The sequence below is a fragment of the Aquarana catesbeiana genome, linkage group LG04 (genome assembly GCF_042186555.1).
Source record: "Aquarana catesbeiana isolate 2022-GZ linkage group LG04, ASM4218655v1, whole genome shotgun sequence".
Classification (NCBI taxonomy): Eukaryota; Metazoa; Chordata; class Amphibia; order Anura; family Ranidae; genus Aquarana; species Aquarana catesbeiana.
This window is the reverse complement of record NC_133327.1, coordinates 540,594,841-540,610,068: the sequence shown is the minus strand read 5'-3', so window position 1 is coordinate 540,610,068 and position 15,228 is coordinate 540,594,841. Positions and strand designations below refer to the sequence as shown.

The window sequence follows — 15,228 nt, the reverse complement described above, 5'->3', positions numbered from 1 at the left end:
ACCATCGCCCAATGCACAAATGCAGAGGTACTACCAGAAGAAACTGCATCCACTGCTTGAGCAAATAGTCCAGCAACTGCCGCTGCTATTAATGCTAAGCCTGATGCTTTTAGTAAATGTGCCAAGGGAATGCCTTTGTCACCAAACTGCTTACATGCCCCTTTTTGCTCGTGTCCCTCCGACATCTGCAGCCAGCAAAAATGGTCTTTTAAAACATACTGTCGCGCTGGGCGTTGCCACACGCCAACGCCGCGCTAAGCCCCTCCTCCGTCACAGCGCCCCCCCCCCTTTTCAAAAAAGCCTTTCCCACGTGGGCCTCCGATCCAAAGGGATCGGCTTGTGGGGGAGGGGGGGTTGGGGGTGTCGAGGAGACCACCTGGTGACAAACTGCCTGCAGGGGCGGTGAAAAAATGGAGCAGCATCGCCAATCGTTCTGGCTTCCCCCTATCCAGGGAGAGGGGGAGAGCTTGTCCAGGTGGGGGGTGTTTTTTTTGGAAGAAAATCCCCCCCCAATCTTACCGGAGGCCTAGGCTGCTAGCTGGAGGGGATCTGCAGCTTCTGCTGACACAGCGTGATCTTTGAGGAAAGCATGACAAGGTACATGCTCTATACAGCCCCCAGTGGTGACTTTTAGGCATGACAACATTTACTTATTAAAGGAGACAAATTCATAAGAAACTTAAAGATTCCTTAGAAATCTCAGGGATTTCTGTGGTAAAACCAACCCAATCTTCATCCCTCATGGTAGGCTCCATTTAAAAACCTTCAGGAACCAGGGCACCTTTTTAAACGGGGGATCCACACTCCTGGACCCATAAAAGACACCACCAGACAGCTTTATGGCTGAAAAAAACAAAAAAAAAAAAAAAACAAAAAAAGCACTGGATCCTGGGGTCCAGATCGCTAAAAAGAGAAGCGTTACGTGCTAAACCTCGTTTCTTCCGTCACGAGGCCCGAGGACCATTCAATTTGGCCTAAAAAAAGACACTTTGAATGGATCCGGCTGCATAGCTGGCCCCAGCAAGGATTGCTCCAGTGGAGCTTAGCACAGCACATCTTTACTGGTGACCAACACCTAAGACACTGGTGAAAAAAACTGAAGTACACCCAGTAGTAGGAGAGGGTTATAGAGGGAATGGACTTCCCGTCTTAGGGTGTGCTAGTGTCCATCACCTGAAGGTGGCCTATAACCCACATAGTAATTACTATGGCTCTGTGTCCCATGATGTACGATTAAGAAAGCATTTTTTCTCCCTGGATTTACCCACTCCAGCTTTATTGTATCAAGAAGGGAACTATGTACAGAGAAAACTCTAGCCTTTTTCTTAGGCAGACCTTCATACATAAGGTCATGTTAGGACATTTGTACCTTCTCCACCTCTATATCAAGGGTTGTATAGATATAGCCTTCAACAAGTCATCAACATCCTCCAAAGACAGCTTGTACCTAGAGCCTCTGATAGATTCTCTATCCCTGGGACCTGCATCTGTCCCGATTCTGCCTGAGAAGAACAGGGAGATCTAGTTTTCACAGCATAATCCTCACTCTCCGTGCTCTGTGGTTGAGCACTAGGACCGGCTGAAGTCCTATCTGGAGATGGCCCCTGGGAGGGGACCTGTAGTTTAGCAATTAGGGTTTTAAAAGAGCTGAAGGATGATGTTAGCTCATCCCTAACTGAAGTCAGCATTTTCTGACATGAGACAACTGGGTCATCCTTGACTAGGCTGTCTATACAAGTACGGCAGACAGCTTTGCTCCATGAGGAGCTCAATTTGTTTCCCCAAAAACTGTACATTTCCTTTTTTGGTGGCTGCGCCTGGGCCTTGTCCTGAAACAAACAAAAAAAAAATTTAAGCCACTCTAACTCCATAACACCTCGTGCAGGAGAGAGGACAATGTGCCCCTTTCACCAAGTCCCACAGGGTATAAGGGGGACACTCACAGGATGTGCAAGGAAGTACAAACACTTCAAGCTTACCTGTGAGGTGCTGCAGAGGAATCCATCCTGCCCGCTTAGGTGGTCCACAGCCTCTGCTGGGTCTTCACTTTTAAAAACCAGCCTCTCAGCATCCCTGTTTGCGCCATTTTGGAGATAGGAACCAGCGTCTCCGGAGCCCGCTGATGTCAGCTGTCCCAGGAGTGCTCAGGAGGCATTTCCTGTGGACCAGCTTGGAGCGCATAACTCCGCGCGCCCCCCCCCCCCCCCCCCCCCAAGTATCTACAGCTTCTCTTTTTCCCCCTGCACATACAGCTAGGCTGTCAGTGGGGAAACAAGCCGCCATGCAGCTCGCGCTCTGGGGCACAGACAATCACCCCGGTCCTGGCCTTCCCCAGGCACAGAGAAAAACAAGGACAGCAGCCACCAACCTACTCCCCTGGTGGAGGTGCCGCTCTGGGTAGAAGAGAAGGTAGGAATATTCCAACAGCCACCGGGAGCCATGCTCATGACCCTAGGGAAACCAGTTTCCAGGAAACATGTTAAGTTTGCACCCCCCCATCGGTCTGGAGGAAACACCTTTTATCCGGTGGGGGTTAACATGTTTCATGTCCTGGTCAGAAAAGCCTCAATAAAAACCCACAAAAGAGCACAAAAAAAAATAATTCAAGTTACGCTTACCGGTAACGTCTTTTCCATTAGTCTTTCAGGACAGCCACATTGAGAGACCTTGGCTCCTCCTCTTCCTTGGAAACACTGCGCCAGCCCCCATAAATTTACACCTCCCCCTGCCAGCCTCAGTTTTTTCTAGAGCACCTCAGGTTAGCTGGGGAGACACAAGAACACGTTAATAACATACTATCACATATTACTATTGTGCCTTTTTAGGTCTTCCTCAAGACCTCCCAAAACTTTGGGTGGGTACTAGGGCTGTCCTGAAAGACTACTGGAAAAGACGTTACCGGTAAGCGTAACTTGAATTTTCCCTCCCCGTCTTTCAGGACAGCCACATTGAGAGGATAGACGAGCACTTACCACTTAGGGTGGGACAACAGCTTGCAATACTTTTCGCCCAAAGGATTGCTCACTTGCTAATTCCAGATCCACTCTGTAGGGTTTCACAAATGTGGTGAAACTGAACCATACGGCTGCCTTGCAAATTTGCTCTGGCGTTGCTCCAGCTCTTTCGGCCTGTGAAGCTGCCATAGCTCTGGTAGAGTGTGCTTTAATTCCCATGGAGGCTTCTCTACCCACTAGCCTGTAGGCCTGAGTAATAGCTATTCTAAGCCATCTGGCAATGGTGCGTCTAGACGCCTTTTGTCCCTTTCTTGCTCCGCAAAAATAAATAAAGAGTCTGACTTTCTGAAAGTTCTTGTCAGCTCTAAATAACGTAGGATACATCTCCTAACGTCTAAGGTATGAAACCTAAATTCCCTTTCACTTGAGGGATTAGGACAAAAAGTTGGCAAAATTACCTCCTGGGGGGTCTAATTGAAAGGGCCTCCATCTCACTGACCCTCCTAGCTGTGGTTACAGCCACCAAAAACAGAGCCTTATACATTAGGTCCTTTAGCGTACATTCCTCTAAAGGCTCGAACGGGGTTCTGTCAAAACCTGTAAGACCAGGGAAAGGTCCCATTTAGGAAAGGAAGGGCCTTGCACTGGTCTCTGTCTTGAAAGGGATTTGAAAAACCTGACCACCCAGGCGTCAGTGGCCAAGGATTTCTCTAGGTACGTGCTAAGCGCTGACACTTGGCTTTTAAGGGTACTGATGGCCAACCCCTTATCAGCCCCGCATTGCAGAAACTCCAGGACTGCTATAGGGCTCTGTACCTTAAAAGGAGTTTTCTTGGCACCAAGCTCTAAAGCGCCCCCAAACCCTTTGGTAGATTTGGCGCGTCTCCTCCTTTTTACTGTCAAGAAGGGTGGATATCAGTTGATCGAAAAGCCTTTGCTTCTTAGAATCTCTTCTTCAGAAGCCAGGCGGCCTAACTGGGGACAAAGAACTGGGCCCTGCGATAGGAGATCCTTTCTGGTCGGAAGGAGCCAGGGAGGTTCCGCTGCAAACCGACCGAGGATCGAGAACCAAGCTCTCTTGGGCCAGTAGGGAGCCACTAAGATCAGTGTGGTGTTTACTGCCTGGAATTTTCTTAGGACTGCTGGCAGAAGCACCGGAGGTGGGAAGGCGTAGCAAAGTCTGAAGTGCCAGCTTTGTGTCAGGGCGTCTACACCTAGCGCGTTTTCCCACCTGCTGAGAGAGAAGAAATATTGGGTCTTTGTATTGCTTCTTGAGGCAAATAGGTCTACTTCTGGGAGGCCCCATCTCTTGACTATGAGATCGAAAACCTCCTGAGTGCCCAGTCGGCCTCTCAGCTGCGTCCAGCTGAGAAAATCTGCCACTATGTTTTCCTCTCCCTTCAAGAAAACTGCTGAAAGAGACAGAGCATTGGCTTCCACCCAGCCGAGGATCTCTGTGGCTAGGCTTAACAGAACCCCGCTTCTCATGCCACCTTGCTTGTTTATATAAGCAATGACCGAAGAGTTGTCTGACCGAACCTGGATGTGTTGCCCCAGTAGGTCTCCCCTGAAAGCTCTGAGCGCCAGACCAACTGCTTTTAGCTCTTTCCAGTTGGAGGACCTTTTGAGCTCCTCCTTTTCCCATGTCCCCTGCGCCAACCGAGGTCGCAGATGTGCCCCCCCAGCCTCTGCCACTTGCGTCTGTAGTAATCACTCTGGATACTGGAATGATCCACAGGCGCCCCTGTGACAGATTTGTTTCCTTCACCACCAAAGGGACCTTTTGACCCGAGGAGGAATTGAAAGCAGATTTTCTAAAGACTCCTGGCTGTGGTCCCACATCTTTAGAATCAGTGCCTGCAGGGGATGGAAGTGAAGGCCAAGGGTTGACATGGCCACCCGTATTAATACCTGCTGATTGCTCTGTAGGCATGCTACCGCTTGGTCTAGCTTTCAAATTTTCTCTGGTGGGAGAAAAACTCTCAGCTGAGTAGAATCCAGCAGGTATCCTAGATAGGAAATCTGTTGGGCGGGAATAAGGCTGGATTTCTTCAGATTTAGTAGCCATCCAAGCCCTCTCAGGGTTGTCTGTTAATTCCAGATCCCTGATTAGTTGCTCTGAGGATGGTGCAAAGAGAAGAAGATCTTCTAGGTATGCAATAATTGATACCCCCGATTCTCAAAAAAGCCATGGCCTCTGCCATGACCTTCATAAATACTCAGGGTGACGAGGATAGGCCAAATGGCAGCGCCTGCAACTGCAGGCGTAGAAACTTTTGAAAGGCCTCCGCAATGGGGATGTGAAGGTAGGCGTCTTTCAAATCCAGTGACACCATGTAACAGTTCTGGGGTAGTAACGCTCTGACAGTGAATATCGATTCCATCCGGTTTAGAATTAACCTGTAACTCCCCAAGGGTTTTTTCACCACGAAGACGTGTGAATAAAAGCCTGTCCCTTCTTCTTTTGGAACTCTGCACACTACATTCTGTTTTAGTTCCTTTAATGCCCCTAGGAGAGCTTCCGCTTTTGCCGTACACCTGGGGAGAAGTGTTATTAGGCTTCGACGTGGTGGGGTCTCTAAACTCTAGAGCGTACCCCCGTCGTATGATCCTCAGGATAAATTGGTTGGGGGAGATTACTTCCCATTGTGGAAGGAAGGCTCCCAATCTTCCCCCCACTGTGACCCCTGAGTCACTGGGACTTACTGGGTTGCTCAGGAGGGCGAAAAATCACCTCTCCTTTGCCCTTACCCCTTTGGCTCCAAGGCTTCTTCTCCTGAGTCTTGGGAGGCCTTTTTTGTGGACGAAACCCCCTCTTGGGTTGATTCGGGGTTTTACGTTTCACTGGGAACGCCTTCTTTTTATCAGCGGTACAGTCTAACACTGTCTCAAGACCTGGGCCGAAAAGCAGATCACCGGTCAACGGAATGCCACAAAGTTTGATTTTTGAGGCATTGTCGCCTGGCCATGTTTTGAGCCAGAGGGCTCTTCTGGCTGAGTTGGCAAGTGCCGCAGTCCTGGCTGACATGCACACTGACTCAGCCGAAGCATCCGCTATATATGCTACGCCTCTTAGGATTGTTGGAAAGGATGACAAAATTGTCTACTTTGGCGTATCTGCCTCAATATGAGCCTGGATTTGTGTCAGCCAGTGCTTGAGGTTTCGGGCCACAACCATGACTGCCATCTCTGGTTTCAGATTACCTAGAGTTGATTCCCAGGTCTTCTTTAATAGGGAATCAATTCTCTTGTCCATGGTATCTGTCAGAGCTCCCAGATCTGTGTGTCTGGACACTTGCGAGAATGCTGCGTCCAATCTGGGGTTCTTGTTCCAGATTGAGGCAGGATCATCCTAAAAAGGGGAATCTTCTTTTAAGAGACCCAGAAAAGAAAGGCTTCCGTTCGGGATCCTGCCATTCTTTTTTGACCGTATCTATTAGGACCTCATGAACAGGAAATACCTTTCTTTTCTGTTCCTTTAAGCCCCTATACATCTGGTCATGGAGAGATAGGGTTTTTTTTTAATCCCCCTGGATACCCAGGGTGGTGTAGATAGCCCCTAGGAGGTCTTCTACCTCCTCAAGGGACAACTTGTACCTTGAGCGCCTTCTGCACTCCCCATCCCTACTCTCCCCCTCCGATTCATCCTGAGAACCGGAGGTAGCACTGTCTGGTTCCTCCCTAACTTCCTCTCTGGAAGTGCCTGTCACTTCTGCTGAAGTAGTGGCCCTAGGAAGGGAAGATGCAGAGTCCTGTGCCAAAAGTGGGGTTGTATTCTGCGATGCAGGTGAGGTTTTAAGGGGGACCTGTAACCCTTCAAACAGGGTTTTAAAAGATTGGAAAGTTGAGGATAATTCCTTAACTGATGCTGCTAAACCTGACTCGTGTTCAGAAGTTCTCTCATTTACCAAAGTATCAATACAATCCTTGCATAGGACTTTTTTCCTAACCTCCCCCAGGGTAGCCCTACAGGAGGCACACTTTCTTTTAGAGCTATGTTGGGGTCTTTTCTCAGAAGATTTCTGAAAAACATGGAAACAAACAAATGCACCAATCAAAATCCCACAAAACCTCACACAGAAATACAACCATGGGGAGAGTCAAGTTCCTCCTCAAACATGAGGGACTTGGTCCCTACCCCCCCCCCCCTGCTAGAGGGGTTCCTTCCCCTCCCCCCACTACAGGAACCATAAGGGGGGAGGGAGAGCCTAGGTACAGGGGGAACCCATCCCCAGGGTACCCTTACCTTAGGCTGGCTGGAGCTGGCATCGCTGAGCAGCCTGTGCAGTGACAAACTCCTCTCCAGCCTGTGCCCGGCCCTCTATCTAGCGCCACGTGACCCGGAACCGGAAGTCGCGGGTCAAAGGACGCACTTCCGCCTCCCCGCCGGAAATTACGTCACCTGCCGTCCAGCCCGCTCGGCTCCACTGCAGCCTGTACCCTGTACAGGGGGGACGGAGATGTGAGCTACCAACAGCCCTGTAGCTAAGAAAGAAGCGAAGTGGGGGAGGCGAACGAGATGTGGCCGGTAAGTAGCCTGCCGCTGCCCCAGAGACCCCTGTCTCCTAGTTAGGGACTTGTTAAAAATATAGCCCCTAGTCTCCCTGACTGCTTAGGCCTGGTTCCTAGTGCAGTGTCTCCCCACCGGGGGAAACACAAATAACTGAGGCTGGCAGGGGGAGGTGTAAATTTATGGGGGCTGGCGCAGTGTTTCCAAGGAAGAGGAGCCAAGGTCTCTCAATGTGGCTGTCCTGAAAGACAGGGAGGGAAAAAGCGCTGCTTATACAGGCATTTGAGCTTTTATTTCAGCTTGAAGCAGCTTGTACTTTAAGGCTCTTTTGCACGTGGAAGGCTTTGTACATTGTGGTTAATATTTACAATTTTATATATGTTGAGCTAGTGGAAGCCAGTGCACAGATTGGCAGAGAGGGCAGCAGTCATGGATCGGTTAGTAAGGTGTACAAGTCTGACATATAGACTCCATAGACTGAATGGGGGAAAGCATGTGTAAAGGTAGGCCAGTGAGGAGGGAGTTGCAGTAGTCAAGACAGGATATAACCAAGCAGTGAATAAGTTGTTTTGTGGTGTCCTAAGGAAGGGGCGAATTCTGGAAGCGCTGCAGGTCGGCTTTAGAAAGACCAAGTTTGAGAAGTAGTGTGACATCCATACTGATTTGTTTCTCAGTAAATTTGTGATATTTGAGGAGACAGAGGGGGTGAGCTGGGTAGTAGAGAGATAGATCTGGGTGTAGACAGTATAGAGGTGGTATTGGAAGTCATGGGAGGTTATCAACTAGCCAACGGAGGAGGTGTAGAGAGAATAGGAGGGGCCCAAGGACAAAGCCCTGGGGAGAGGAGTGGAGGAGATGGTTCACTGGGATAGGCAAGAGGAGAACCAGAAGCAGAGTCACAGAGGCCAAGGGAGTGAATTAAAGGAATTTTTTTTTTGTTAAACATACATGTTAGTTACTTACCTGCCCTGTGCAGTTGGTTTTGCACAGAGCAGCCCAGATTCTCCTCTTCTCATGTTCCCCACCAGCACGCCTGTCCCCTCCCTCCTGTTGAGTGCAACATGCACAAGCAGCTTGCAATGGGGGAACCCAAGCAGGCACACTCCTGAGCCACTGCCCCAAACCTCTCCTCATTGGTTAACTTATTGTGATTGACAATGGTCCCAGCTGTTCTTTCAGCCAATGAGGCGAGAGAATCCCAGGACAGCCCAGACACTCGTGCACATCACTAGATAGCGATAGAGCTCAGCGGAGTATTAGGGGGACTGCTGCACACTTTTTAAACTTTATGCATAGAATGCATTTGGTAAAAAGCCTTTAGAACCACTTTAACCACTTCCCTACCGGGCCAATTCTGACATTTCTCTCCTACATGTAAAAATCATTTTTTGCTAGAAAATTACATAGAACCCCCAAAGATTATATATGTTTTTTTTAGCAAAGACCCTAGAGAATACAATGGCGGTTGTTGCAACTTTTTATCTCACACAGTATTTGCGCAGGAATGTTTCGAACGCGTTTTTTTGGGGAAAAAAAAGTTTTGTGTTTAAAAAAAAAAAAAAACAGTAAAGTTAGCCCAATGTTTTTGCATTTTGTGAAAGATGAAGTTACGCCCAGTAAATAGATACCCAACATGTCACGCTTCAAAATTGCACACGCTCGTGGAATGGCGCCAATGTTCGGTACTTAAAAACCCCCATAGGCGACGCTTGAAATTTTTTTACTGGTTACATGTTTTGAGTTACAGAGGAGGTCTAGGGACAAAATGATTGCTCTCGCTCCAACGTTCGCGGCGATACCTCACATGTATGGTTTGAACACTGTTTTCATATGTGGGCGGGACTTACGTATGCGTTCGCTTCTGCGTGCGAGCACACGGGGACAGCGGCGCTTTAAAAAAAAAATTTTTTTTTTATTGTTAATTATATTTTATTTTTTTTATTTTGACACTTTTTTTGAAAAAAAAAAAATTTGATCACTTTTATTCCTATAACAAGGAATGTAAACATCCCTTGTAATAGCAATATGACATGTCAGGTGCTCTTAATAGTGAGATATGGGGTCAATAAGTTCCTATATCTCACCACTAGGCTGGGAAGCCTGAAATAAAAAAAAATAAATAAAAACGATCACCACTTCCCAGCTGAAGCGGCGCCGTTTTTTTTAATGGAGAGGCCAGGCGTGACGTCATAACATCGCGCCCGGCCTTCGATGATCATATAGAGACTCCGGCGACCATCTGGTCCGCCGGAAATCTCTATGATCTACATCCGGCGCCGGCGGATTCGCTCTCCGCCTCACCGATCGTAACGGTGAGTCAGAACAATGGTGTAGAGATGGCTGAAACCGGCAATATCTGAATGATGTCTGTAACTACAGGCATCATTCAGATATACCCGCCCAAAGCCCAGGACGTAATATGACATGGGCGGGCGCGAAGTGGTTGAGGAGAAGGTAGTTAACTGTGTCAGAGGCAGCGTAGAGGTCTAAGAGTAGGGGTACAAGTATGAGTAATGGCTGTTGGTTTCAGCAGTTAGTAGGTCATTAGTTGTGTAGTTTCAATGGAATGTTGTGGGCAGAAGACAGACTGTAGGGGGTCAAGAAGGTTGCCAGTGAGGAAGCAACTCATAGGGTTGTGGACACTTCCACTTTTTGGATTCCCCCCCCCCCTCCGGTGTCACATTTGGCACCTTTCGGGGGGGGGGGCAGATACCTGTATAATACAGGTATTTGCTCCCACTTCCTGGCATAGATCACTACGGCGCTTGCGGTGACCTATGCCACTTCCACACCTACCTCGTCCCCCCCCCGCTGTATTCTGAGAGACACAGAACACAGCAGGGACCTAAGAGGACGTGCAACGTGACTCGCGCATGCGCAGTAGGGAACCAGGAAGTGAAACCGCACGGTTTCACTTCATTATTCCCTCACCGAGGATGGCGGCGGCAGCAGCCGAGAGTCGAAGGACAGATCAGCTTCGGCTGCCGACATCGTGGGCTCCCTGGACAGGTAAGTGTCCATATATCAGTCATAAGTCAGCAGCTGCAGTATTTGTAGCTGCTGGCTTTTAATTTTTTTTCAGCGGACCTCCCCTTTAAGTTAGGGGGCTAACCAGTGCATGTTTGAGCACCGAGAGAAAGTTGTTGGTGGAAAGGGAGTGATTGAAGATGTGCTTTAGAGCAAGGAGAAGGCCATAGTAACCCGGAAGGTTACTATGTATCGTTGTAGAGGTGCTTTTTTTCTAGCATCAGGTACACGTTTTACGTGTCAATGCGTGTTAACACGTGCTTTTGAATTTAGCAAGGACAGGGTTAACAGCCATTGACCAAGCCTTGTAAATACCTGTTGCCAAAGCATCAAAGCGCAAGCTCACGTTTCCTGCGGAATTGCTGAAATCCAAGTTGCGGGTTGCCCCACCTGGATGATAAAACTTCCATTGAAAGAATTGAAGAAGTCAAGTGGAAAATTGGAAGAACAGTGACTGCATCCAATCAAATGCAGTCACTGTTCAGGTATTGATGCAGCCATGGGTGCAGGCTATGCATGTGCACATGGTAGGTTTGCCCCATTGACATCAAGCCCTGGAGTTTTGGGTGCCTGGGAGGCACAGATGCAGCATACAGCCCACTGCCAGCAGGCTATCATAATCGATAGGCTGAAATGTGCTGCGGCTGGATGCTCTACTAATCGGTAATCAAATTTAGAGCCGCAGGCAACAACTGCAAGAATTCCTGCATTTGGGGCATATTGGCCTAAAAATGAGTACGGCTTGGCACAGTGATTTTCATAGGCTGCTGCCAGTGGACTGTATACCACACCTATGCCTCCTGGGTGCCCAGAAATAGGACGATTTCACACTGCTGGGCCATGCTGCCTGTGTGTAGGAAGACTAAAAATAGGCAGCAGGAGAGATTATAGCATGGATGGAAAAAGCTACATATGTATGGCTGGCTTTATATGCACTCTCATACATTGCCATTCACTTCTATATGCATCCAAACGCAAAAATACTACCAGGTAATTTTTTTTTCAAAATGCATTGCGGTGCTGGGATGGGAACAGATGTGAACCACAACACGTGTGTTGGCAACACTGACAACATTAACAGGCTTTTTTTTGCGGTGGCTTTTAATCTGCCAAATCACTTCTTTACAATATAATCCCACTACAAGTCTGTCTCCCACTGTGCCCCCTCCCCAAACACTCACTCCTTGTCTCATAGGATGCAGTAGCAGGATCGGATTAGTGAGTAGAAAGACCAGTGGGGGTGCACTTCTATCCTGCCACGTCTCCCATTGCCCTCACAGCCCACCCCCGCCAGATACTCCATGATAGGATGTGGTGACAGCATCTCTTTAGTCAGGATAGAGAACACTGTTGTGGGTGCATTCCCATCCTGCCACACCACTCAGCCCTCCATCACCTCAATACAACATATACACACTAGATCTATATCGCAGCCTCCCACCCCACCCAACATCTCCTGCTCTCATGATAGAATGGGGCAACAGGAACTCTTTGGTGAGTATAAGCCATTGAGAGAATGCACTTCCATCCTGCCATATCACTTAAAGCGGGGTTCCACCCAAATTTTGAACATTATCTCTATGCATTCTCCTCCTTGCCTAGATGCTGACATGCTGTGTAAAAAAAATTTAAATCGCCGTAATTACCTTTTTTTTCTAATCTTCTTAGCACTTCCTGGTTTTCCTCCCATGGGAGTAGGCGTGTTTCTAGCCTCTCCCAGACCTCCCACAGTCCCCTGGGAGCTAGTCTCAGGCTTCCCAGCATGCATTGTGCAACAGCGTCATCACAACATCTCGGTGAATGCTGGGAGCACAGCATTCACCGCATCCAGGAAATACATGCTTGTGAGCTTCAAATGCCCACAATGAAGATGGAAACCGCCTTCAGTGAATTTTATAAGTTATTCTTTACAACGAAATCGGACACAGGCGGACTTATTACACAGAACATGTGAGTAGATAATCATGAGAAGAAAAGTTTGTGAATGAACTCCAAAAAAAAAAAAAAAAAGATAGATAGGTGGACCCCCGCTTTAACATTCTCTCCCCTGAATCACTCCCATCCAATATAACCACACTTAATCCCTCACTCTCACAATATGATGTGGTGACAGGGTCTCTTTAGTGAGTATAAAGTCCAGTGGGAGCGCACTTCCATCCATGTCACTCTGCCTCCCATCACCCCAATACAAAACCACACTCCACGAGTCCAGCCCTGGTGGTAGGATGTGGTGAAAGGGACCCTTCGGTCAGTATAAAGAACAATATACAGTGGGTGCATTTCCATCCTGCCATGTCATTCAGCCCTATATCATCCTCAACCAGCATAGGCACACTCCATGTCTCCTGCTCTCTCGGTAGGATGTAATGACAGGGTCTCTTTGGTCAATATAAAGCCGTGGGGGGATTGGTGCTCTTATATTCTGCCATGTCACTCAACCCTCCATCACCCCCATACAATATAATCACACCCTGTGTATGTCCCACATCCTCCATGCCTCTGGATCTCAGTAGGATGATGTGACAGGGTCCCTTTGGTGAATACAAAGCCCAGAAAGGGATGGGTGCTCTTCCATCCTGCCAAGTCACTCGGCCCTCCATCACTCCCAAACAAACATAAGCACACTCCATGTGCCCCCCTGCCATGCCTCCTGCTCTTTCAGAATGTAATGACAGGGTCTTTGGTAAGTACAAAGCCAAGTGCACTTCCATGTCACTCAGCAGCACCCCCCCCCCCATCATCACTCTTGTACAACATAATCACACCCAATGTGTCTCCCGCACCCTCTGGCTCTCATAGTGGGATGCGGTGACCAGCTCTCTTTAGGGAGTACAAAGCCTAGTGGGGGCTGCTCTACCATCCTGCCATGTCACTCAACCCTCTATCACCCCCCACAATATAATCACACTAGGTGTCCGCCCTAAGCCCTTTCATGTCTCCTGCTCGCTTGGTAGGATGTACTGACCAAGTACAAAGCCCAGATGGGGGGCTCTTCCATCCTGCCATGCCACTCAACCCTCTATCACCTCCACAATATAATCACACCCCATGCGTCTCCCACATCCTCCATCACCCACCATACAGTATAATCACACTCAATGTCTCCTGTTCTCTCTGTAGGATGCAATGACAGGGTCGCTGGTCAGTACCAAGCCGGGAGGCACGTCCAGCCTGCCATGTCATCAGCCCCCCCCCCCCCCCATACAACATAATCACACTCCGTGTATCCCCAGGCCCCTCCATGCATCTGGCTCTCATAGTAGGATGCAATCCCAGGTGTCTCTTTGGCCAGTGCAAAGCCCAATGCGGGGGGGGGGGCACCTCCATCCTGTCAAGTCACTCAGCCCCCCCCTAATACAACATAATCACACCCCGTGCATCTCTCCAGGCCCTTCCATGACTCCTGCTCTCTCTGTATGAGGCAACGACAGGTGTCTCTAAACAGTACAAAGCAGGGGGGGGGGGGGTAAACTTCCATCCTGCCATGTCCCTAGGCCCAAGCCTAGGACAGTGAACCTTGGCACCCCAGATGTTTTGGTACATTTCCCCATGATGCTCATGCACTCTGCAGCATCATGGGAAATGTAGTTCCAAAACATCTGGGGTGCCAAGGTTTGCCTTTGCTGCACTAGGATGCAGTGACAGGGACTTTGATCAGGATAAAGACCATTGTACAATGGGTGCATTTCCATCCTGCCACATCACCCCAATATAACCACACTCCATGTCTACTGCTCTCTCAGTAGGATGTAATGACAGGTGTCTCCAATAAGTACAAAACCCAGTGGGGGGGGGGCGCACCTCCATCCTGCCATGTCACTCAGCTCTCCATCGCCCCAATACAACATAAACCCCCTGCATGTCTCCCCAGGCCCCTCATATAAAGATGCAATGACAGGGACTCTTTAGCGAGTAGAAAGGCCAGCAGGGGGCGCACTTCCATACAGTGTCCTCCCACCCCCAGCCCGGCCTTCCCCTCCTGCGGTACCTGAGGCGGTGTACCAGCTCCCGGCGTGGCTCGCATCCCTGCACAGCGCTCGGTTGGACATCTTGGTGCCGGAGCCGCCTATGATGTGTCCCCGGGCTGTGTGTGCGATGTGAGGAGGGCTGAGGGCGGCCGGGCACACAGTACAGGGAGGAGCGCTGACACTAATAACAGGAAGGCTGGGCTCCCCCGGTCACATCTAGGTTGGGAGGCTGGGGCCACATCTGTTTCCGGCCGGACACAGGGGGAGCAGTCCCCGCGGGAGACCACCGGCCTGGCCTTCTATACTGACTGCGCCCAGCTTGCTGACAGGGCGGACAGAGCGACTCGCTCTGACTGGGGCTCAGTGAAACGCCTGGCTGGGGAGTGGTGCGGGACTGAAGGCCTCACACCGGCTAAAAGTGCTCCAACAAGGAGGCGGCCACAACCAATGTAAACGCTTTAGTGGTTTGTCCCCTCTGAGCGGCGGTGGAGGAAGAGGTTATGTGGGCGGGGCGAGCCGTGATTGGATTGCGTCGGGCGGTGACTGGGCGGGATACTGGTGACGTCAGGAGCCGGGTGGTCTGCCGGAGATTGGTCAGAAGGGTCTGGGCACGACACCCAGGGTGCATTGTTAGGACTAATAATGGAGAGGGGTGGAGCGCCCAAGGCGAGGCCTGATTGGGCGGCTAGTCTCTAGGGGGAAGAGGGCAGATTTGGGTGTTTTTTGTTGGCTAAGTTAGGGCCTGTGTGGAGCGGCTTTTGTTCTGCTG

The 15,228-nt window shown here is 49.6% G+C and overlaps 1 protein-coding gene across 1 annotated transcript in view; it reads right to left on the bottom strand.

Moving 5' to 3' along the window:
- The window catches only part of MEMO1 (mediator of cell motility 1), a 111,967-nt gene extending 96,988 nt beyond the window's left edge, over positions 1–14,979 (bottom strand). Inside the window, exon 1 of the mRNA XM_073627873.1 lies at positions 14,480–14,979. Within this exon, the coding sequence (XP_073483974.1) occupies positions 14,480–14,540 (61 nt within the window). The 5' untranslated portion in view covers positions 14,541–14,979. The remainder of the gene's footprint in view (positions 1–14,479) is intronic.
- Positions 14,980–15,228: the final 249 nt, after the last annotated feature.